This window comes from Penicillium roqueforti, assembly GCF_015533775.1.
Source record: "Penicillium roqueforti strain LCP96 04111 chromosome Unknown scaffold_13, whole genome shotgun sequence".
NCBI classification, from domain to species: Eukaryota; Fungi; Ascomycota; class Eurotiomycetes; order Eurotiales; family Aspergillaceae; genus Penicillium; species Penicillium roqueforti.
Window position 1 is genome coordinate 43,665 of NW_024067577.1, and position 24,221 is coordinate 67,885.

At 48.7% G+C, this 24,221-nt stretch overlaps 6 protein-coding genes across 6 annotated transcripts; 4 read left to right on the forward strand and 2 right to left on the reverse strand.

Moving 5' to 3' along the window:
* Positions 1-935: 935 nt before the first annotated feature.
* On the forward strand, positions 936-1,660 carry LCP9604111_5421 (MARVEL domain-containing protein; the record flags this gene model as incomplete). Its single annotated transcript, XM_039073230.1, has 5 exons — positions 936-998; positions 1,052-1,223; positions 1,276-1,460; positions 1,515-1,561; positions 1,627-1,660. 5 exons carry the CDS (start codon positions 936-938, stop codon positions 1,658-1,660), a joined length of 501 nt encoding a protein of 166 aa, XP_038928383.1.
* A 724-nt stretch (positions 1,661-2,384) lies between these two features.
* LCP9604111_5422 (uncharacterized protein) lies at positions 2,385-3,089 on the forward strand (the record flags this gene model as incomplete). Its single annotated transcript, XM_039073231.1, has 1 exon — positions 2,385-3,089. The coding sequence occupies one exon, from the start codon at positions 2,385-2,387 to the stop codon at positions 3,087-3,089; it is 705 nt and encodes a 234-aa protein (XP_038928384.1).
* Positions 3,090-3,781: 692 nt separating this feature from the next.
* On the reverse strand, positions 3,782-11,149 carry LCP9604111_5423 (type II myosin; the record flags this gene model as incomplete). The annotated part of the gene is made up of 4 exons (XM_039073232.1): positions 3,782-4,219; positions 4,280-10,456; positions 10,518-10,661; positions 10,712-11,149. The coding sequence occupies 4 exons, from the start codon at positions 11,147-11,149 to the stop codon at positions 3,782-3,784; spliced, it is 7,197 nt and encodes a 2,398-aa protein (XP_038928385.1).
* Positions 11,150-11,792: 643 nt separating this feature from the next.
* On the forward strand, positions 11,793-15,306 carry LCP9604111_5424 (uncharacterized protein; the record flags this gene model as incomplete). Its single annotated transcript, XM_039073233.1, has 5 exons — positions 11,793-12,372; positions 12,427-13,776; positions 13,918-14,603; positions 14,663-14,903; positions 15,107-15,306. The coding sequence occupies 5 exons, from the start codon at positions 11,793-11,795 to the stop codon at positions 15,304-15,306; spliced, it is 3,057 nt and encodes a 1,018-aa protein (XP_038928386.1).
* A 2,407-nt stretch (positions 15,307-17,713) lies between these two features.
* Positions 17,714-18,160, reverse strand: LCP9604111_5425 (uncharacterized protein; the record flags this gene model as incomplete). Its single annotated transcript, XM_039073234.1, has 1 exon — positions 17,714-18,160. One exon carries the CDS (start codon positions 18,158-18,160, stop codon positions 17,714-17,716), a length of 447 nt encoding a protein of 148 aa, XP_038928387.1.
* Positions 18,161-19,548: 1,388 nt separating this feature from the next.
* On the forward strand, positions 19,549-21,092 carry LCP9604111_5426 (DHHC family palmitoyltransferase; the record flags this gene model as incomplete). Its single annotated transcript, XM_039073235.1, has 5 exons — positions 19,549-19,660; positions 19,720-20,197; positions 20,253-20,376; positions 20,431-20,471; positions 20,525-21,092. The coding sequence occupies 5 exons, from the start codon at positions 19,549-19,551 to the stop codon at positions 21,090-21,092; spliced, it is 1,323 nt and encodes a 440-aa protein (XP_038928388.1).
* Positions 21,093-24,221: the final 3,129 nt, after the last annotated feature.

A 24,221-nucleotide genomic window follows, 5' to 3' on the forward strand; every position in this document is an offset into this window, starting at 1 on the left:
TTCGGTTTTCTTTTATAGTATCCTTATATTAACTAGTAAGGGTTATAAACTATTCTTCCTTTAAGGTTCCTTAGAGTATATTATATATTAAATTTTCTTCTTTAAGGTTTATTATCTTATTATACTTAATACTTTCTATTATAGTAGGGTTCGAGGTTAAGGTACTAGGAGTCGGGGTAGCTAGGCCTAGCTAGTTAAGATCCTCTTTATATAGGGCTTTAAGAGATTACTTTCTACAGCTTACTAAGCTTCTTATTAAGGGAGCTATATTTATAATCGAAAAAAGGGAAAAATTTTTGAAAGGTTAGACTAAGCTAGAACTAGTTATAATAACCGCTTATATAGCTGTATAGTCTAAAGGTTGAGTTAGTTTAGTACTTAGAATTATATTACGAGCCAATTCAATTCAAAGGAAAAGAGTGCAATTCTAACCAAATTCTAAGTATAAGGAAGAAAGGAAAAAGAGAAACTATCTAAGTACATGTTCTTCCCTTCTTATACTCTTGCGTTTATCTCGCTTAATTCTCGTTCGTTCTTTTAGGAAGGTACGAGGGCATAGTCGTTCCTGCGGTAAGTACGAGGACGTGACCGCTCCTACCCCGTTGGGTAAGTACGATCCTCTCAGATCGTCACACCAGGAGGCTTAGATTGACTCTATTGGTCGCGCCTAATGTAAGCTGTGCTTTATCTTGAATTTTAATTGAATTTCCTTTTTCTAATTTATTGACTTTTCACTTCGTCCCTTGCTTTAAAAGACACTGTCGCTCCCTCTCGAGGTTTACTCGTCTGTGCAACCTAACACGTTATATAGCTTCTCGCGTTCCCTAACCTCTTATCCCATACCATATCTTCACGAGCTTGACACATTATCTCCTTATACAATCACATCCTTCCGATTTATGAAAGAAACTGCTCATTGATCTGATAACTCAAAAATGCCCGTCATTTCACGCCTCGCGTCTATCATCCTCCGCGTTGCGGAGATTGCCTTTGCAGCTGTGAATAGCCCTGATCAAGCTCAACTTATTGACCGCATCTGACTCTGTTCTAGGTCGTCGCAGGTGTCATCGGACACTACCTTGCCCAGGTTAACCACAGCGGCACAGATATTGACTGGTGGCCTCAGTCGCGATGGATCTATACTGAAGTAATCGCCGGCTTATCGATACTGCTGGGCCTCATATGGCTGATCCCGTTCGCGTCGGGATTCTTCTCCTGGCCTCGTATGTGCTGGATATACCTGGTGAATATGGAGCAATACTTACTGGAATATAGTGGACATCCTCATTTCATTTGCTTGGTTCGCTGCATTCGGTGTCCTCGTCGACACCATCCGCCGCCTGCCCTGCGGCAGCATCTGGTCCTGGCACTTTAGAGGGGACCAGACATGTGGTCGCTGGAAGGCAGCTGAGGCTTTCAGCTTCCTTTCAGCCATTGTCTGGCTTGCTTCTGGTATCGTGGTATGTGATGAGATGATACAACCCACATGTGAATACGGACTAAGAAACTCTCAGGGGATCTGGTTCACCTTCCGTGTTCGCCAAAGCACCTCTGACGGAGTGTAAGTAACCAATGACATCTTCTGATAATAGCTTCTTGATTGATTGATACTGATATACTGAACAGTCGCCGCCGCCGCTGGGGTCGCTCCGCCGTCTAGATGTTAGCATCGGATCTTCAAATATCTGCATGGCAGACGGTAGTCCGTCATACACTACCGATTATGCGCATTGCGCCTCCCGTTCAGCACAGGATAAGTGACATGGATGTTTTAATGATATTCTTGCTTCTTTGTTTTCCTGCTTTCCTCTAATGTTTCTATGTTTGCCTCATGATCTGGAGGTCAACGAATTACGACTTACGTTGATACCCTTGGTGAGATAATCTATTAGTGATTTTGTGAAATCCGGCTATTGAGTTTGCTGTTCTATCGCTTTTTTTCATCTATTCTTAATATATTTCTTATTTGGACATCATTGTCTGGATTGTACAGCAGCTACGGACGTTGCCAATGGTTCTTTTTATATCCACACACCCTCATCTAGTTTCCAATTCCCGGCCCAAATAAATAACAAAGAACAACAAGGCCATTTTTCTAGATCTATCAGTCCATGTGTTTCATTTTTCGTCTTTGTCGTCTTTCTTGTTTTCCTTTATTAGCTTTTTTATTCATTCGAAATAATAATCTTAACATTGTTGGAAGTGCAACGTACGAAAGATATAAATACGCCAGGTCGAGCCATGATACGTTATCCCTCGAGCCGAAGCAGTTTTTGACCATCCGTTCTTGACCTTCGAGTTAGGAATTCATCTTCCCTGATCAGCGTTGCCACAGCCTTCTGCTGGCTTCGGATTTCTGCTATCACTGAGAAGCCATGTCAGTGATGCTAGACACCACTTCGGCCCGGCTCTTTCATACCACGCGCATTGGATTTCAAACCCGCTGCCAGCAACTCATTGACGACTTCCTTCACGATGGCTTATCGCTTCAGGATGAATTCCATGATAGGGTTGATCAGCTCCACCTATCATTGGAACAACTTAAGCGAGCCGGACAGATGATGGCCATTGATTGTTCGACAAATGAGCTTGTGGCTGTTGTCCCTATTGGATTTTTCACCGTCCTGATCGAGCGTCCTGGCCAGGACCCAATGGCCGAATTTGATTGGGCCTGTATTTACACCACTGACACTTTGAACATGCTGACGAGTGAGTCTTTTTTGCGCCACAGGGCCCCCGCTGATATTGCCCGCATCCTCGAGACGCAGTCATTCCTCTGGGATTTGGTTGTGCCGTTTCCTGTAACGCTTTCCTGTGCCGAGGATTCCGCCCCAGACCCATATGTGAATGCTCTTCAGATCCCCCCCGCTGCTAGTCTGGCTCGTATGAACTCTCAGATTCCGGTGAGGCCTCGCCCTACTCCTCCTGTTGACACTTACATGGCTTACAACCGGCCCGTCCCTGGTCCTTATCCCCCTGCTTTGCCTCCACGATCTGTGTTTGAGTCGGAGCCCGAGTCGGATGGTGAGTCCCCTACAGGCGCTAACGCTGTGGGTCTTTATGGAAACCCCAGCATGCATCCTCGGTGAACTCTTGTTATTCCTGTGTTGATTTCCATCATTCCCAGTGTTCGAGAACCATAGGCACTTTTCGACTTTCAGTAGCAAAAGTCTTGATCAATGTATTGAGCTTCTCCTGCCAGAACTAATGGATGCGGTGGAAGGCTAAGCCACCCTTGAGATAATTGTCATCCTGAAGATGTTTCTATCACCAGATCATTCCAATTCTTCGATAGGAAGCTGTAGCTGTCCTTCATCGGTCCTCTGAACGTCACTAGAAGTTAGGTGGACGGATTTGGGCATCCAGGAGCAGGGTGGCAGGACCCTATGCGAGTTGCCGTACATGGTGTGGCCAGCTCATTAGTTATCAATCCCCTAGTAATAGCCAAGCGTCCTTGCCAACATCCGAAGACAGAACACCGAACAAAATAGAGGGCTTAGTGAGTTGTTACATTCTCGACATTGTAGATAGTCTAGTCCACCCGTGGAGCATACATATTTACTGATGAACACGAAACTGAAACAAAAATGAACGCCGGAAATCGAGACCAAGGAATAAAAGCTTGGCCTTTCAAATAATATGAGCAAGCCCGTGGCCAGCTGAAAAGACTAGACCATCCCTTTCCCAAATGCAAATAAACCTCATTAAAACATCCCTCCGTAATCAATGTTGCAACTCCGAGCAGGATTAGCCTGCTAAACATAAACCAAACCCTCCCTATTCACAAAAAGCCCTTGGTGTTGCTGGGTTGCCGCTGGGGAATGTCATTAGATCCATAGACACCACTCCCGCGACGGCTTCCAGTATCACTGAAGGTCACACCACGCCCAATAACACTGCCTCGCTCAACGCGCAGGGCTTTCCAGCCCTCCAGCTCGCGTTCCAGCCGCAATGCTTTCTCACGCTCCTCGCGGAGATCTCGCTCGGCGCGGCGGGCCAGCAGCTGGGCGTCCGAGTCATTATGCTGAATCTCCTCGATATTGCGAAGGAGCCGTTCAATCTTGTCCCGAGCTCTGTTGACCTCGTCAGTCAGCTGAGTGTTCACCTTGTCTCGCCTGTCAATCTGGGATTGGAGATCCTTGACGGTGCGATCAACATTGCGAAGAGAGCGCTGCTCGGAGCTGTGCTTGCTTTCCTGTTCTTCGAGGTGGGTCTCAAGCTGAACAGCAGGGTTAGTACGGAAGTCACAGAGACTGAGCATGAAGCCATTTGAACTTACCTCCTTGATCCGCTTATGCAAGAAGCGAACATCCTGGCTACCAGAGGAATAACTCTTGGTTTCGAGATCGAGACACCGGAGTTGGGCTTCCTTCAGCTGCTTCTCAACTGCTGCCTTCTCCTTGAAGAGCTGAGCATTAGCCTCCCGCTCAGCAGTGACCTCCTTCTGCATTTCAGTTGCCAGGGCGTCTGCACGGCGCATCTTTCCAACCGCGGCGGCAGAAACATCTTCCTGCTGCGCAATTCTAGACTTGAGCTCAAGAAGCTCGCGGTCCATACTGGCAGCGTTTCGCATAGATGGGCTTTCACCCTTGGCAAGGTCCTCAAGTCGGTCGCCTGCTTCGGCCAATCGACCTTCCAGCATCTTCTTGTCCTTCAGAAGCATATCACGCTCTGCTTGAACATCCTCAATGGAGGTCCGAAGGGTGCGCACCTGGGATAGGAGTGAGACAACTTTACTCTGAGCCTCGTTGTGTGCGTTGACAGCTTCGTCACGAGAATTGGTGACATCTTGCAGGACAACATCCATCCGAGATTTTTCCTTAGCCCATGTTGAGCTATTGAGAACTTCGTTGTCCCATTTGCTGCGAAGATTCTCCAGCTCCTCACGGAGACGAGAAGTCTCTCCACGGCCATTGAGAACACGCTCACGTTCCATCTCGAGTTCGTTGTTGAGAGTAGAGAATTCTCTCTGGTACTTTTGTCGGGTCTGCTCCATGGAGGTCTCCTTGTCCTCGAGATCAATCGCTCGCTGGTTGCGGTAATCTTCGAGTTCATTCTGGAGACGTTGCTTAGCCTGCAAGGCACCTTGAAGTTCCGCAGCTTGGTCCTCCATCCTAGCCTCGAGGGACTGTGCCTGTCGCTGCAAGTCCTCAACAAGCGCATCCATCTCCTTGCGCTCAGACATAATCTGAGCGCAGGTTTCTTCGGCTTCTTGCCCTTGGGATTTGGCGAACTGCTCGGCGCGGGAAGCCTTCATAACTGCAATTTCGGCCTGCTCGAGTTTGTTGAAGTATTCATCGGAGCGACTCTTGTACAACATGAGGCTTGACTCCAGATCAGCCGATCTCGAAGACTCGGCATCTAGGCGAATCTGGAGATCCGAGAATTCCTGAAGAAGCTGGTTACGGCTAACTGCATCTTGCTCTCTGCCGACTTGCAGCTCTTGGGCCTCGGAAAGGGCATCACGAAGTTCAACCTCCAAGGTGGCTCTGGCGCGCTTCAACTTTTCGAACTGAGCCTTGGCATCACCAAATTCAGTCATGGTTTCATTGTGAACCTTGAGGAGTGAGCGCCTAGATTGCTCTTGTGAGTTGATAAGGTCATATAGTTCTTCGTGCGATTTAGCTTGAACGTCGCGCAGGGACAATTCTCCGGAGCGGATGCTACGTTCCAACGATGAAACCTTCTTGGAAGAGTCGTCGAGTTGGTCGTGAAGACGACCATTCTCTCGCTCGAGAAGCTGCATGCGACGGATTGACGGACTTTCGTCCTGCCATATATCGGCGGTGGGAGTAGAGCGTCCAAGCTGGCTCTGGAGGTGCTTGTTTTGCATCTCAGTCATCTGAAGCTTATTCTGAAGTTCTTCCAGTTCAGCGGCTGTATCCATACGCCTTTGATAGGCCTGTGTGTCCACTGTTCGGTCGGACCTCGCGGAGTCATTCGGTGCTTCGAAGACATTGTAGCGTCGATTGGGAGTAGTAGGGTTAGAATATTTCTTAGCAGCATTTTCGGAGTTCTTCCTGAGGTGAGCCGGGGTACGGTTGTTGGTCACTTCGTTTTGGTCGATCTCCTCGAGCAAAGCGCGCTTAGATGATGAATATTTGGCGTCGAGCTCCTTCATTTCATCCCCATGACGTCGGCGCATTTCAGCAAGCTGGCTCTCCGCTCTTGCGTACTTCTCCTCGGTAACCCCAAGCCTGTTTTGAACAGTTTCAAGGACTTGGGCCAGATCAACTTTCTTAGAAAGGTGTGGCTGAACAGCCTCCCAGGATTGAGCTGGCTCAGTAGCCTCAGGCTCGAAGACCTTGTGTAATAGGATCAATTGGCGGTGTAAGTCCTCGATCTCTTTGTTCGCCCTATCAAGTGTGCCCTGGGTTTGACGGGTATTAGCTTGAGCTTGATTGCGAAGTTGCCGTTCGGTTTCGAGCTTTCGATTGGCCTCTGCTAGTTGCAGGTTCGCCGCTGAAGCAGCCTTTTCAGCATTACGACTGGTTTTGTGCTCGCGATTGACCTCATGATTCAAATCCTCCAAACTCAGCGACAACTTCTCTTTCTGCTTCTCCAAGGATCTTATCATGACCTGCGAGTCTTCCAACTGACGACTCAATCTCTTGGTCTCTTCGTCGAGCCTGGACTTTTCCTTTTGAAGGGTTGTCAAACGGAGTCGATTATTATCACTGGCCTTCGAGTTTGATCGGGCAATATCAAGGTTCTTTTGCTGAATCTTCGTCAAGAGTGACTTGTTATCGTTTTCGGATGCAGTCAGCCTGCCTCTGAGAGTCACGAGCTCTCGTTCAAGACGCTCCTTGTGCTGATCATGACGCAGACGGAAGTTTTCTGATTCAGAGATCGAGTGCATGAGTTCTTGAATCCGCGCTGAGAGTTGTGATCGTTCAGTCTCAACTTCTTCAAGCTGGCGAGCCTTCTCCTCAAGGTCCTTTCGTGAACTTGTCATACGCTCCTCGGCCTGGCTCATGATTTTTCGTTCAATCTCAGCCTCGGCATTCATACGGGCAGTTTCGGCGTCGGTGAACCTCTCGCGGAGCTTGATCAATTCGCTTTGCAGTTCTTTCTTAGTTGTTTCCGCTGTAACTCGTGCCTCCGTAGCGCGACGCAAGCTATCTTGCTGGATGTACATCTCTTTCTCGATGGTAATCTTAGAGTCGTTGAGGGTCTCATATTTCTGAGTCAACAGTGCAAGATTGTGCTCGGAAAGCATTTGCACGTCATCTCGTGACTGGCGTTCTCGGCTAAGGTCGGCTTGAGCCTGGAAGAGATGGTGCTTGAGATCATTTATTTGTTCCTCTAGCAGCTTCCTACTCTGTCCAGCCTCGGCATCCTCCGATCTCTTATTCTCAAGCAAATTCTTGAGGTCCGCAGCTTCGCGTTGAAGTTGCCTCTGTTCGGAGCGCATGGCATCTCTCTCCGCTTGTACCTCACGAAGTTTAGATTGCATGTTGTCGTGGCGTGCCGCAAGGGAAATTTTTTCGGACTCAATGCTTCTCTTTTCTTCCTCGTGGATCTGAACGTCGTTTCGAAGAACTGCGATCTCGCTCTCCTTTCGACGAAGTAGTTCTTCGTAGCTAGTGGAAGTACTCGAGAGTTCGGCAATCTGATCACGAATTGACCTGTTCTCTTCGGTGACATCGCGGATTTGTTTCTTGGATTTATCGAGTTCCTTAGAAGTATTTGCGAGTTTAATATCAAGATCTTGATCGGTCTTCAACAATTTGGCTTCCAGGTCTTGAAGCTTACGATCTTTCAAGCTGAGGTGGCTTTGGAGTATCTTGATCTCTTGGCCCAATTCTTGAATTTGGAGGTCTTTTCCAGAGAACTGAGCCTCCGTTTCAGAAAGCTTGATATCGAGTTCCTTGACTCGAGAATGCAGACTGTTCTTTTCTGACTCGAGTTGCTGGATGATCAAACCGGCCTGTTCCAGCTGGGTAATCCGAAGTTGCAGCTCGTCGTCAATTTTCCTCTTCGCAAAGACCAATTCATCCAGTTGCTCTTCAAGGCCTTCCTGGTCTGCGATTGCACCGGAAAGCTTATCAGCGAGCTCCACTTCTCGGTATTGCAGTCGCTTGAAAATCTCCTCCTTGTCCAATGCAAGTGCTCGCTCACTTTCCAAAGTATGCTGTATCTTCTGAATCTCGATCTCAGTCCGGCGTCTTTCTTCGTCCAGTTTGTTGCGTTCGGCAAGATCCTGTTTCATCTTGATTTCGAGTTGCTGGATCTTGTCGTCACGCTTCTTGACTTCCTTCGCATTTCTCGTGTCCCCCAGTAGCGGCTTCATCCTTGAAAACATGCGCCACCAAGGGCTCCCCTTCAAATCTAGGTAAGCGTGGAAGTTCTGTTGAATAATCCTGGTTGCCTCCGCGCGGTAGAGGCGCTTGTTCGAAATGCGGCGCTGGACAAATCCTCGTGCCAGAGATTGAAACTTAGACATGATAGTTCGGATGAGTTGGTCACGTTTCTCTTCTAAGTCGGCCAGAACACCTGCTCTGAAGAAAACTTTGGTGCGGCCAACCCTGTACCAGCCCCGATCCATACCAAGCTTTGCCAACATAGTGCGAGCAATAGTCTGTCCCTCCAAGTACCCCTTCGGCATATCCTGGCAAAGAACCTCATAACGCTGTCGGAACTCTGTGAACGGCAAGCGGTTCGGGAATCCAGTACGAGCGATCCTGATCCCTTCCAGGACACCGTTGCATCGGAGCTGATCCAAGACCAATGGAGCGTGCAGCATCTTCGGACGCTTCTTATGATTAGGTAGGATACAACGGACGAAATGAGGGTGGGTCAGGTGGAGCTGAGCCATCAAGCTAGATAGCTGCTCCTTGTGTCTTTGGGCAACCGTGCGGAACAAGCCCTTCTTGACACGACTCCTGGGATGGTTGCCACCATCCTCCTCTGAGTCTGCACAGTCAGAGAACAGATTTGCTACGTGTGGTGCTTTCGAGGCGGCCAACAGGCGTGTAATATTGTCGTTGAGCGGATCTTTGTTCTTCTCAAGCCAATCACTCGTGTTGTACTCAACTTCCGCGGCGTAATGCGTGAGAATGAAGCCCTGGTTGAGACGAGAGGCGTGGTACTTTGGAGTCTTGCGGTCCCAAAGGCTATGGAGCTTTTCGGTGAATGATTTGTCCGTAGCTTTGGGCATCACACAATCTTCATCAAGACAAGAGAAAATGCCAATGGGGTTGGTCAATTCGATAAGGTCGATTGTTGGCTGCAGGTCCTTTCCGAAGTCGATGAATTGCCACTCAATCTGCTCCCTCGCATATTCTTCTTGCTCAAGAACAAACATATGGTGGTTAAAGAATTGCTGAAGTTTCTCATTTGTGTAGTTGATGCAGAGTTGCTCGAAACTGTTGTTGTCGAAAATCTCAAATCCAGCAATATCAAGGACCCCAATGAAATAGTTATCGTCGCTAGCCATTGAGCGACCAAGCTGGCCATTGATTCTAGCGACAAGATTTCCAAATCCGCGCTCATAGATTCCCTTTGAGAGGGCATCCAGGGCCATCCGGACCTGGTCTGGTGTCTGGACCTTCTCCACCCATTCCCGGCCGGCCTTCACGCGTGGATGCAGAAGACCCTTGACAAAAGCTTCGGCCTCAATACCAAGAAGGTAGCAAGCCTTTTCCATGCTGGAGTATCCCTCAGGCGCCAGAGTTGCCTGGTCTGCTCGCATACTCGCCTTCGCAACACTCACATTTCCCAGATGCAGAACAGCAGCGATAGTCCGCAGGATACAGAGCTGATCCTCGTCATCGAAGTTCATCACATGGAAAGCTTCAATCAACGAGTTCCATTCTTCCTGGTCAGAGACACCTACGATAGAGTCATTTCCGTCTCTCGTATAGGCGAAATCCTCGATCTGAAGGTCCGCTAGGAGAAGCTTCTCGCGTGTTTCACGGTCAGCGCCCTGGAGAAGCTGATAGAAAACGTGATAGTTTCTCTCGTTGGGGTTAGGCTTGACGACTCTTGATTTCTCGAGCAGATACCAATCGATCAAAGCTCCAGAGATTTGGCCTGCGCGAGAGAATTCAATGCGAATAAATTTTCCGAACCGGGAGGAGTTGTGATTTCGGACCGTTTGGGCGTTACCAAAGGCTTCGAGAATAGGGTTGGCTCGTAGAATCTGTTGCGAAAGGCCGGTGAGTTGCTTCGCTCCGGAACGACCATAAGGCGTATCAGAAGTGGCGACAGCAGCGAGGTACTGGATGACCTTCTTCGTATTTTCGGTTTTTCCTGCTCCAGACTCTCCTGTTACAAGGATGCTTTGATTCTGTCCCTCCTCGACAAGATTCCGGAAAGCCTCATCTGCCATGGCAAAAATATGAGGTCTGGTCTCCTCTCTCCCGCGGCCCTTGTACATTTTGATGTACTCATTGGTGTAGATTGGTAGTGGACAGTACGGGTTGATTGTCACTAGGAAGAGTCCAGAATATGTCTATACAGTCAAAAAGTCAGTTAAAATCACGGATTTGTGCATTTTCCTGGGCGTGACGAACATATATTAGGTCTGACTGATATCTGGTATGCAGGTTATGCACCACAGACGCCTCGTTCAGATGTGTGAGTTCTGCCATATCATCTGCCTTGTCAAACTTGGCAGGATTGACTTTGTCGACCTGGTCCGCGTCTAGTTCTTGTTGCTATTCTAGTGTCAGCGCATTTTATCCTTCTCATGGGATCACATCCATACATCACCATCGTCGGTCTGCACCAACAGTCGCCCTCCTTCAAATTCTTCCAGAACCAGACCCCGGACAAAAGCCTTTTGAGGGTCTCGTATCCACACATATTTGTTCCCAGAAAAGTCATTATCTCCTTCGAGTCCACGAATTTGATCCGCGCCCCGTCGTAGTTCCTCAGATTTAATGAAACTTGGCGCAAATGTTCCGGAGGAAGGACTATTCTTTGCGGAATTCGATCGCTCGCGATTTCCACTTAGGGATAATGATGGCGACAACTGTGAGACGGACGTGTTGCGCAGATGACCTCTCGCTGACTCCAGCGCATTCGATGGTGTAATGATGGCCGATTTAGGCCTTGTATGTGGGGAATGTGTTCCTTGTGAAGACGATGGCCGTGCAAATAGACTGGCACGCTTTGGCGAGCCGTTCAGCTGGGAGGGAAGCATGGTGATCGTAGTTCAATGGGACATTATTTGAGCGTAGGGATCGTTATCATAGCCAAGATTATTTCCACAATCACGGTCGTAAGTGTAGTGGAAGTGAGAGTAGGAGGGCACTCGAGAGAGGAGGTGTCAAATAGAATACAATTAAGAGAGGTGTGAAGTTGGCAAAAAGTTGGAAGAAAAGTAAGATGTTCGAAGTGACGCACCCGAATGTCCATGCTGTTTGTTTACTCTGCGTTCCTCGGGCGCCCGCCGATCTAAGGTGGCCCGTGCGCGCGTCACGTGAGATACTCGATCATTTTTGTCGATGAAGGCGCTTAGACCTTAAAAGACGACCGCGTATCTCAATTCTTCTCGAGTTCAACACCTTTATTCATCATTCTCTCGTCCTATAAGCAGAATCCACAGTCGCATGGCTCTTTCTTGTTTCTAAATCGCCATCAGATCATTATCACCCCTCCACAGTGACTCCAAATTGAAGTTCTGCGTATCCTTTTCCCAAAGACCTACCGGTACCTCTCCACCTGTTTAATTCTTCAAGACAACATGAGATTTGGTCTTTGAAATTGCAACCTTTCTTGAACTCCAGCCTCTCGCTTTTGAGAATCGTAGAGAATATATCTCTTTCATCCCTGCACACAACATCATGTCCGAGCAACCTCCCTCATACGGTGGCCATTCAAGCTATGCACAGCAATGGCCTCCTGCATACCCTTCGATGATTCCCGCGAACTTTCCCAGTTCAGAGTATCCTCAAATGCATCAGCCAACGGCGACGAATCATGGGCCGACCTTCGACTATAACATGGCAAGCGTCAATGCGAATTCGCGAGTTCCAGGTTCAAATGGTGCTGGAAACTTAGCATTCATTCCGCCTCAGTTCCCCTTCTTCAACCACTTCGATGCATCACAATTTCCACCTCATTTCCCTCCAATGCCGTTTCCTCCGATGAGCTATCCCCCTATGCCAACAGGGTCCTCACATCCCCCCATGCCGTATCATGGTATAGACGGAAATGTCACACACCAACTATCAACGCCAGCTGTACATCCGAAAACCGCCCAGGTTCAGCCAGATAATCACCGCGAAGAAGGCGAAGTTAGTGAGGGATCTGATGAAAGGTCACTACACCCTACGACACGCAAGGCTACGCGCCAGTATTCGGACCTAGAAGAAGGAGAAACTATATCTTCTAGCGCGCAGTCCGTTAGAAGTAGTCAGTCACGTATTACTCCCATGATTCCCCGTGTTCAGTTATGTTTTACTAATAATGGTGCAGCATACGACCCTCCTTTGTCAGTCTCAGCAGACCCAAGCTTAGTTCACCGTGCGATGCAGCCTCAGCGGCAAGACCCACCCGCCACTGTCCCAGCCCCTCCACCTCAGAAATCGGCCGCGCAGCTACGAATTCAGGCCCAAGGCGCTTTGCTTAGCCTGGCGCCACATAATATCCGGTATAATGAACTGGTCGCTGAGGGCATCAACCCTATGATCTTGAAACGCCTTTACGAGGAAGTCGGCATCAAGGTCACCACATCATCTGGGCAGTCTCCACCAGTTCCTGAGAAGGCCTCCGCCGTGGCTGCAGTTGCCAGCAAAGGACTGGGAACTAGGAAACCAGCTGAGGTGCCCTTGCCAGCGCCCCAACCTTCTGCCCCTCCCGTTGCCCCTCCTGCCAAAGCTGGCAAACCTCTGGAGCGAAAGGAACTTATCGCCCGCATGCTAGCTGAGAAAGCTGCGAAGGTGACCTCCAAAGAGGCTTCACCAACCGGCAGTGCAAAGTCCCACCCTGCGATACAAGTTGATGAACCCCGCCCGGTTCCAAAGGAAACACTTGTAAAGGAGAAGAGCAAAGCCCAGACGGAGTTGGCAAGGCAGCGAATTGAAGAACTCAAAAAACAGACTTTACTAAAGACCCAGAAATTGGCTCAGGCAAATCTGCCGCCGATCCAGTTAGAATCTCCAGCGCCAGCTATCCAACACCCGCTCCCTCTTCGACCTCCTGTTCCTGAATCCCGTCGCTCTGCTGGGCTTCCAGGACTCCTTATGACTGGATTGGAGCAGGAGCCACATGAAACTCTTGCCGCTGAGCCGGTCCAACCCATAAACATTGACTCAACACCGGTGTCTCAAGCAACCCAACGCAAGCGACCTCTAGCTTCCGATTTCGATGAGCCAGTTGCGCCTACGAAGAAGCATTTCAACCACGCTGCGAATAGGTTCGACCCTACTGATAAGCTCATCATTGCAATTAGCGACGATGAATCGCTCTACGGTGATGATGAGGACGATGACATGGAGTTGGATTCGAGCTCAGAACAGGAACAAGCCCCGATAGTGACCTCGGCTTTGGTCAAGCCTACTATCCAATTAAATCCTCCTGTCACCCGGGCTTCGACGGCTACACCACAAGCCCCTTCTAGTCTAAGTGACCAAGGAGACATTCGACTTAAAGATATGGAAATTCAAGCTATGCGCCGCAAGATTGCGGAGCTGGAGCTACGAAGGAAATCGAAGCTCGCTGCCAGTAGAGCCCAGTCACCTCGCACCCTAGATGACTCTGGGGCATCATCATCCAGTGGACAATCCAGTGGGCAATCAAGTGGGGTCGCTGCTTCTTCTGAAGAAGGTAAAGTTCTTTCTATCTCTTTTCTCTCTCTCTCTCTCTCTCTCTCTCTCTCTCTCTCTCTCTCTCTCTCTCTTGCTATGACATGTTCATTCTCAAGTGCTTTCGAGATAAAACTTTGCGTTTCAACTAACCATTATTCAGATTCTTCAAAGACGAAACCGACAACGGCCGCACCTGATATGATTATGCCCGTTGCGCCCCTTGCCCAACTGGATGCACTATCCGAGGCCGCTGCCAACCGAGAACCGCTGGAAGAAGCCTTTGCTGAAGAAGTGGCAAATGGTGTAATCGATAGCGCCGCACAGACATCGGCTTCATTCGAGTCCGATTCTGCTAGGTCAGCTATGCAAGAATCTGATGATAGCAGCAGTGATATTTCCGATTCGTCCAGCGAGAGTGAGGACGAACCTACTACCTCGCCAGCGCAACTCGATGTCGACCCTGCTACTGTGCCGTCATTCTCAGAGCCTATGGAGATTGACTCTTCAGAGCGATCTGTATCTCAGAGCTCTCCCTCTGCTATCACCCACCCTAGTGCCAATTCTGCCGACGAACACGTTTCCCAAAATCAGCTTAGCGAACAATCTCAGCGTGAACTGTCTGCGGATTCCGACGGTTATGAGCCCCCAGAGCCTGATGCTGACGCACAGTCTGAGGGCTCCAGTTACAGCCCTCCTCCATTCAGTCCAGCTATTTCCGGTCTCGTAGAAAACACAGGAGTTTCGGCACCATCATTTGACTTGGCTCAAGCTGATGAAAAACTAACAAGCACACCTCAGGTGTCAGACTCATTACGTCGGTCGGATTTGCAGGTTGGCGCTTCTGGCGTATGAACACTACCCTTCTAAAAAAAGTTTTTGGTGACCCCATACTGACCCCTATCTAGACTGAAACATCGTCCGCCATTTCGGAGCAAAGATTCACGCCGTACACTAGCCCACTGCGAACCTTCAAGGCTTATCGATACCACCCGCATTATGCCGCCGACGTTCCGAGTGGCTACCGCTCGCTAACTTACAGTCATAATATCGATTCCATGAAATACATGTGTCCATATGAGTTGGCCGGGGGTGTCTGCAATGACCGATCCTGCGAGTTTCAGCATCTTCGGGACATGACTCTAAGCGGTGCGTCGACATGAACAACGTGCAACACCCCACCTCGTCCTCGAGCTCCCCCACCGGCGTATTGCACTATCTAGTCTGTTTTTACTTTCTGTTTATTGCTCTACTGCCTTCGTCTCTATCTCTGCCTCTACTTCCTTCCCACTCATTGCCGTGTCCTTTTTGCCCTGTTCGAATGCTGACCACAGAGCCGTTAACCTCGACAGACGACAAGATTCTCGTCCAGATGGGCTCTGTCCGAGAGGGTCAAACCGAAGAAGAAAAAGAAAAATATCTCGCTGGTCTGAAAGAGATCATCAACGACTTACGGCGTGACAAGGTGAAAGATTTCAACACTGTGGCCTCCGAGATAGCCGCATACCGTAGGCGCTTCCTCCAAGACCCGTCGCGTGTCTTGTCCCTGTAACATTCTCCCACCCTCATTCATTGGACCCTTTCAGTGTCCTCTTCAGGTGAGCTGTCTTCTACCAGTCTTGTGAACACCACCATCGAAGTTCTTTCGATGGTGGGGGAAAAACATCATCACACCACATGGACTCGGACAATCCTCATCATGGCCATGACGCCATCTACACTATTCCATGCCACCGCCTCTTTTTAGGGGTCTCGCGTTCATGACCTGGCTTTTCCTCTGCATCATTAGCCGATTCGGCGTTTTCTTCCCTGCATTCCAATGCATTTGATCTACGCGTTTGGGGGCTCGCGGTCTTTGGGGTCACCTTTCTTTTTCCCTTTTTTTTTTGTTGAATCTAGGCTCTTGCCTGCCCATTGGACCCGACAAAAACGGTGTTAGGGCATCTGCATCTCAGCTGCTGGTCGTAACTTTGGCAGTTTCGGCAGTCTCTGCTCTGAGGCAACTCTGGCTACTGCTAATCTGCCACCGAAGGGTGCGGTTGTACCATTAGAATCTCGGCAGCTTTTCGCGGAACATATTCATAGCAATCAGTCAATATGTATTTTTTTCTATCCAACCATTGTTCTTTTTGTATCTTCGGTAGTAATGAAGTAAGCATGACCTCGCAACTGGCATAGATTGCGTATGAGTAAAAACACGCTAAAACCATTAATTCATTCGATTAGAACATATCGTGAAGTAAAATAGAATAAACCCTTCAGCTCAGGGAACTCCACAACCCAAATATACTGCAGATGCATATTTTCAGCCGTGCTCAACTGAGCTGAGAAGAGCAACAAGAAAAAAAGGTCAAATCCAAAAGCCAAATCCGGAGGAAATACCCATTTCCCATACAAAGTGAGAAAAATAAGAACAAGAAACAAAATGTGGGTTCCTGCGGCTGGTGGATGCTAAGTATAGCACGCAGAGTCCGGTCGGGGAGATGGGGCCAGGGCTGGTGTGACAGTTTCAAGATTTAGATATTCGGAGATAATAATAGTAATAGTCATAGTGTACGGAGTCATAGAGTATGGTATACGGGGTGATATTTTTAATATTATCTCTCTTCTAATCAAGAATGTAACCATGACATCCTGTCCCTATTCCAGAAACAGATCTATACGAGTTGACTCAGGACAAGGCAGATCTAGCGGACTAAATGTCTTGGATTCGACAGATTCTTGCTGATTGGTCCGGGGATTCCTCGTTTTCGGTTATGTTCCTCTTCTTGTATGGACGTACGGAGTACATCGTAGGTTCATGGCCAGCCCGAGATAGATCACGCACCCTGCGCCCGAGAGTGAAGTCAGTGACCGGGCGAGCATTGAAAACCTAAGGAAAATGCCAAGCGAAATGCTAGTAAGCGGGATGAGTTGTGGATATGGCAGTAATCTGCATCTTTAAGGATTTACTGGGATGACAAGCGCGTCCATAGAAACCTGGAAGGGAACCCAAACCCGCGGGGCGCACAGTCCAGCACAGCCTCAACGTCGAGAAGGGAAAGTAAGTGCCCAGGTGGGGGCTACGACAATGACTAAGTTGGGAGCTGGATACGGGGAGAGTGGGAATAACATCATAGAGCATGCCATAGGGGGCTGAGTCTGTGTCAGAGTAGAGACATAAGCCCTAAATAATAGGTGAGGACTAAAAGGGTAACAAAGATGCAAAGGCCAAAGAAGCGGAGAACAACGGGGAATAGACTTCGTTTGTGTTAGCCTCCGAGAACCAAGACCGCTTCTCTCTGTATGAGCCATAGGGCTGTTTGCTGCAGATGCCAGGCTCAAGGAGCGGTAACAAGAAAAGAAAAGAAGCTAGTTCATCCTGACATGCATACAAAGTACATCACTTAGCATATCGGGGTCCATTTTCGGCTGAGCCGCAAATCATTTCAACCAACCATGACAACTGGATAATTCGAGGCCGTGCTTAGAACAGGGGGTTGCTGCACGCCGTGAAGATCACGATGACTCTACACCTTGGCATCTAAGGAGAAAAGAAATGTAGTGATGATATTGATGCTGTATCAAAATGAGATGAGAGTGAAAATCAAAATCAAAATCAAAATGAAAATGGACAAGGCAGAACAGCGGAGAATCCAGCCCCGCTAGCCTCACGCTAACCCAAATCAGGAACCCGCAAGTATACAAAATTCTAGTCTAACAAAACAAAAAAAAAGAGAAGCATTTACACCAGGATATATGCCCATGACCCATGACCCATGACCCGCTTTGCACGCTTTGCATAAAAGCATTCCAGAAAGAAAAAAAGAAAATCATCCAAAAAAAGCAACAGAGTTCGGAATCACTATGCCGAGCCGTCAGCTTCAGGAATCACCGAAACGCTGAGTGAGCATCGGAGTCACTTACCATTGTACTCGTAGTACCCAGTCTCGGCCCGCAAGATGGCGTTTCAAAAAGTCTCACTTGATGCGCTTGCACTCGCTGCAGGCAATGTGGCTGCATTGAACACACTGGGGCTGATGGTTGTAGACTTTAGGCCCGTCTCCGCATCCACAGCAGATGTACATGTAGGTGGCACTGTTGTACCTCGTCCCTGGTAGTGGTGTTGTTGAGAGGTCTGTGTAGTCGGCACGCCGTAGAGGCCGTAGACCAGGGAGGTCTGGTACGACTATGGGCATGGCTGTGGTCTTCAATGTTGGTGTGCGAGGAGAGTGCACGGTAACAGCAGTTGGGTATGCAGAGACTGGATTGCAGTCGTGGGAGTGCGAGTGGACGCTCATATTGTTGGAGACCTTGTCACAGATGCAGCGAGAGCAACGGGGCTTTCCACACTCGATGCAGGCCATGTAGAGGGCGGAATCGTGAGGACCAAACTTGCAGTCGCAGCAGTACCACAAAAACCCCATTGATGTTATGGGCTGGATGAATATGGATTGTATTGGTGGCCGAGACAGAATGGAAGACTGGGTGGAAAGCAGAGTGTCCGATTCTTTATAGTTGTAGAGCGGGAACCGTGTCTGAACTGATACTTGGATGCTAATTGAGTTTGAAATGGAATTGGATTTCAAGCCTGGGGATCGTGAAAGCTATATACCTCAAGAATATTAGAATAGATGTAACAGAACCAGAAGCGCAAGGCAGCGTTCCTAGAACAGTCAACAGCCCAGGCTGCCTTGCCAGATCCACATCGGGTTAAGCTAAATTCATTACCCGGGCAGTAATTGGGGCAATGGATCAAAGTTGACCTTAGTTGTACATCATCCGGCGAGATGGGTTGCCCAAGAGAGTGTGGCTTAGTGTAATCCGGGGCTGTCATTGCCCAGGACACCACAGTTGCGCCTAGAATGTGAGGAATCTATGAATCATATCTGAAGAACAGGTCTTTTGAGTCAACGGGCCCACTATTCCAGGCTAAGCAAATGCCCACACCGTCTCCAATGGCCTGGCTTACCCCGAGAATGTATAGGCGTCAACGGGTTCTGGTCCCTCGGGTGCGCCGAACTAACGGTCTACCATCAGGTCGGATCTCTTTTGGGATTGATGCCTTGGTATGTAAATGATGTTGATCAATTGGTTTCCAAGGTGCGATATACTCCACTCCCTCCTAGTTTTCCAGGCACCGGCTGCTTCGAAAAGCAAAACGAAGAGTCATCGAGTCAGGTGTTGTCGCGCCCTTCGCAGTGTTGCCTACGCAGGCTTTCTGACAGCCTCTGAATATGAAGAAAAATCAGTTTCATCATTGTCGTTTAGGGTATTTTTTTTCTTACGATTAACAGATTACGAGATGCTGTGAAACCCGAAGGCTGATTTCTAATCTAAATTCTCACCCCGTGGGCCCGTAGAAATTCCATGCCGTGTGCCTTCCTAGATACTATATCGAGTCATATCGAGTACAACCGTAGCACCGTCGAGATCTAAAAAGAGATTAGAGCATGAGGTGATCTGACATTGCTCACCAGGCCCTATCTGACGGTCGCAGCTGAGATCTACAGAATTAGCAATAGTAGGCCCGACATTTCCCGTATCAACACGGTAGCTGAGGTCGTTGGTGAAAAGGCAATATGGGGATGTTTCAAGGTTCTCCCGATGCCCCGATCCATGGGACCCCCGAACGGGCAACGAACCTTGGGACCCCAGGGACACGGACACCCGGGCGCCTGGGCTCCGATTACGTCAGGTTTGCACTGTTTGCTTCAACGACTTCCCTGACTCGATCCGTCCTTGCAATCCACCGAGGTCATTTAGACATTTATTAAATTCATGCATTTCATATTGCTGTATTGACTCCGTATTTATGGCGTCTCCCGCGCAGAAGCGCGTCAACGTCGTGGTATCCAGGCTCATTCCGCCTGTGTTACTCGGCGCTGTCATATACGCTTCTTATGCGGTCACGAAACCGTTATCCAGTGAGTTTTTTGCGAATTCGGTCGCTTTTTTACCAGGAAACTAACAATATGAACCCCAGTCGACTATCTAATCCATCCCTTACCCTCCTATAACCGAGGCCCACGAGTCGGCGCTGGCGCCGCGATCATCGCGATCTATTACGTCCTTTTAATTCCCATGGTCGTTTCTTATATGCGACTCTATTATCAAGTCCTGTGGAATCCCGGATACCTTCCCCTCGGTGAACAAAAATTGGCCGATGACGAAAGCATAAAGCAATCGAAGCGCCGTGGGAAGAAAGGCACACGCAAAGCCGATCCGGAGAAGACAAACCAGGCAGACATGGATGTGGAAAGGGGCTCAAACTCCACTGCTGTAGGCACCGCCGTGCAGTCAGATATTGGGTTGGAGAGCTTCTACACTAAAGATGTCTTCGTCTGCCAGGAGGATGGCCGGCCCCTATGGTGCACTACGTGCTGTCAGTACAAGACAGACCGGGCGCACCACTGCCGCGAATTAGGTCGCTGTGTGCGCAAAATGGATCACTTTTGTCCTTGGTATGATACTCCCTGTGCACATACCGCAAATCAGTATCCAGCTGACAGAATGCAGGGTTGGAGGTGTGGTGTCGGAGACATCCCTCAAATTCTTCATTCAATTCGTTGCTTATACTAGCATATTTTGTACCTTTGTTCTTATTGTGTCCGCTTATTTTACAGCGGAGATCCGACGCCAGGTAAGACTTCCACGAGCCATATCAATTCTCCGCTTGTTACTGACTTTCGACCAGACCGGAGGAGCAAACCCTCATTGGTGTGTCTGTATTGGACTGTAAGTGCCCACCCACTTGATACTAGGAATTGAGCAAGTCTGATAAAAACCAGGAGCGGCCTTTTCGCCTTCTTCACCGCCGGTATGACATTGAGCTCAGTTCAAATGGGCGTCGCCAACATCACAACAATCGAAAACCTAAATCGGGGCAGCGTCGTCTGGACCCTCGCCATCCGTGTCCCAGAATACCTCCTCGAACGACTCTGGGCAGCCGAGTCCCCCTGGGCTCCGACATTCCGCATGGTCTCCTACCCACTACAAACATCATCGTCTCCAACCCAGCTGCAAACCACAATCCCCTCTCCGGACGAAGACGTGGTTCCGGGCGAACGCCACGTCTTCGCCATCCTCCATACTTTGCCGGGCCAGAATCCCTTCGACCTAGGCAGTTCATTGAAAAATCTCCAGCAGATCATGGGATACAATATCGTCGATTGGCTGCTGCCGATCAAGCAGAGTCCGTGTGCTGACCATAGTAGCATGGAGAGTTATTTTGCCCTGGGTCCCGTGGTGACCCGCTTGCGGCTTGAGGCTGGACTAACCCCGCCCGAAACCGGGGCTGTTCCGCAATCCCCACACCCAGGACGTAACCACCGGCAACAATCTCCTAGTGATCAATAGTTCGGGGCGCTTAGGGTGCTTCGTGCGTGTTTTGGATACTTTATAATTAATGCAATGTATCTCCATTAATGATGCACTATTGGCCGGCCTGGCTGTGTTAGGATGATTTATATTCCGATAGGGTGATGCCCCCTGCCGGGCAACTGTATGGCTAAATGTCGTCGCTATCACGTACAGGCCTCCCAAGGTCATAGACATCTTGATATTAGAAAGGTGAGCCATGAGATGGCAGACAAACCAAGGTTTTCCGCGAAAATAACACGTTTGGAGCGTTTAACTCGGTGATCTTTACTCAATATAAGTAAACAAATCCTGACTTATAACTATTCATAATCGATCATTTAGCGATCACTAATATTGGAATGAGAGAACATATGAAGTCTGCATGTATGATATGGCAGCTTTATGTGTGGTAAATGGGATATATATATTTGGTTATTCCAGGGTATCCTCCGATTCCAGACAAATAACTAAGTCTCTATATCCTGCATCACTCATTAGTATTCGTATGTCCCGTTTGGACAGACAGATTGTTGACATCAGCGACACAATGTTCAAACATTATCCAGGATCAGCACGAGACAATCGTTTACAGTATATCGCCTAACACCCTAATATGCCACAATGTCCCGCGACAATAAACAAACAGAAACAGAAAACATAAAATGAAAAGGCAAGAAACGCACAAAAAGAGAGGAAGAAAGAGACGAAATAAACGCAAACACAACCCTAAAACCGCAAATCTCTATCTCCCACATAATCTATCTCCCTAGGGAACAACCTCTGTGCCACAGAAGTCGCATTCAACATGGGAGCAAATAGGACATTTCCTCTCTGGCGCCAGGTTGGGATTGACTAAATTCTGGCACTTGCAGCACGTCCACCATTCCGGCACCAGTCTTTGGGCGCTTGTCGACAGGCATTCGGGTGTGGGAGTAAGAACGGATATGGCATCCGGGAACGGAGCCAGAGTTGAGTGTGCGTGAGATGTCAGCGTACTGCTCATGGAATCGGCATAAGAGGAATTGTTAGGCCGGGTGAAGTGCCATCCGTGCGAAAAAGGAGTTGAATTCTGTCCTTCACTGTTGGTCCCGGTATTCGAGGATTTGTTGGACATAGCGTTGGACATGGCGTGGGCAGATATAGTGGCTTTAGTGTGGAATAGAAGAATTGATTGGCAAAGGAGATAGTTTGATCTATGGGGGTTTGATTTGCGAGGTTCTGAAGCTTTTGAACGAGTTGATTGAATAAGTTGATTGAAGGAGTGAAACTGTAGATTTAGGTATATCAAGCCAATTGAGTCTGATTGTATGAGAAGCAGCCATGGAAGACTCACTCTTATAATGCAAATGGCACACACAGACACCATGATCAGGGCTCTCATTACAGCACCCAAGGCCCAGGTATAGAAGCTCACGCGAAACCCGAGGTGAACAGACCAGAGTCAAACAGCCAAAGAGCCACAACTACAGAGTCGAAACCCCAGCATAGGGAACAGAATACCCAGCGGGCAAAGAGGCACAGCAAACAGCAGCCGGCAGTGTTTAAGCAGCAGTGAAGCGAAAGCGGGACCAGCCAGAGCGAGAGAAACAGCATGGCTCCACGCCCATATATTTGATGTGGAAGGATAACACGCTTACAACCTCATCATGACCCGAACCTCTCTAGACTACAGTGTGTACCTAGTCATAAGTTACATAGTAGTTGGCTAACTAAGTTAGTCAGTAAACATATGACTAAACCATGTAGATCTCTGGTATTCCCGGATCCCGACGCAAAATATCACGCCCCGGTGCCCGGGTTGTGGGTTGCTAGGCGCAATGCTGGCTGGGCACTACCCGGGTCGCGGGTGGATATGTAGATATAGGGCTTCTATTACTCGATGGCCGGGTGGAGTCTATACTATAAAAGCTGGGTTATTAGACCTTGAATGGTAGTACATAGCCCAAATTGGATCGTGTGGGTTTCTTATGCGGAGTCTGCGCCTCGGTTGGGGCTTCTGGTTCTCGTTCCTGCGGTGTACGAGGGTGAATCGGAATGGGGGATTCGCCCTGCTCAGTGGGCTCGGTTCGCCTGTTCGCCCTTTTCAATAGCCCTTATTCGTTGCTTTGATTATTGTGGATGACATATCCCAAATATGTGCCTTTGTCAAGATAGTGCAATGGATGTCATGTCCAGACAAAGCCCTGGATGTTTAAGCAAGTCAAGGCCATTTTCGAGTTGCCTAAACCGATCGATATTAGGGTGGTTCCATCTATGACCTCATTCCCATGGAGCCAATTCGGCCAATTCGGCCAATTGCACAGCCTCTATACTGTAGATTAATTAAGTTGGGAGCAAATGTTAGGTATAAAAAAAGCATAATCCAGGGGATTTATATCCACGTTTCCCCCTCGAGATTTCAAAATACATAACTCACAACTTTCCCTTTGCGGCTCAAGTGAGATCACAAAGCACCTGTGGACCCCATTTCTAAAACCCACACATGTCTCAGATTTTGCCCGAAACAGAAATGAAAGAGAGCATTCTTTCCGCCTGTCGGGGTTGTGTTTTGCATATGAAGCAAGGGAGTTTCATAGTTAAAGAGCGGGAACAACACATGGCATCCATGGCATCCATGGTTGACAGCTTCGAGTTCCCAAGGTTCACGCCTCTAGATCCATGGAATCAGATTTATATACATATTCTTATATTATTCTTATTTTACATTTGCCTTCTCTTTCATCTCCAGAGTCCACCTGGGCAACTTCCTTCCTCGCCCACTCAGCCCGGGAAAGCCTTGGCGTTATTAGTATTACTAACCTTTTGTTCAACCTGTGGATCCCCAACCCACTTTTGCGTCATTGTTCACACCTTTCGCTTTAACACACTTCTGAATCCCCTCTTTGATTGTTCAGTTGGGCAACTATTGGGCTCCAAGCTTCGTGTCAAGTTCGGCCCCGACTTTCTCGACTTTGTATCGAATCTTCGCCTCCGAGCCAACCAGTTGGGCATTTCTACATAGCCCGACTCAGATTGTTTAATTACTCAGAATCTCCCGAAGCCGACCAGAGAACAGACCGTCACACCTGATTTCAACCGGCCAAGCATTATCATCTGCACCCATTGAATCTACAGTTGCATATCGAA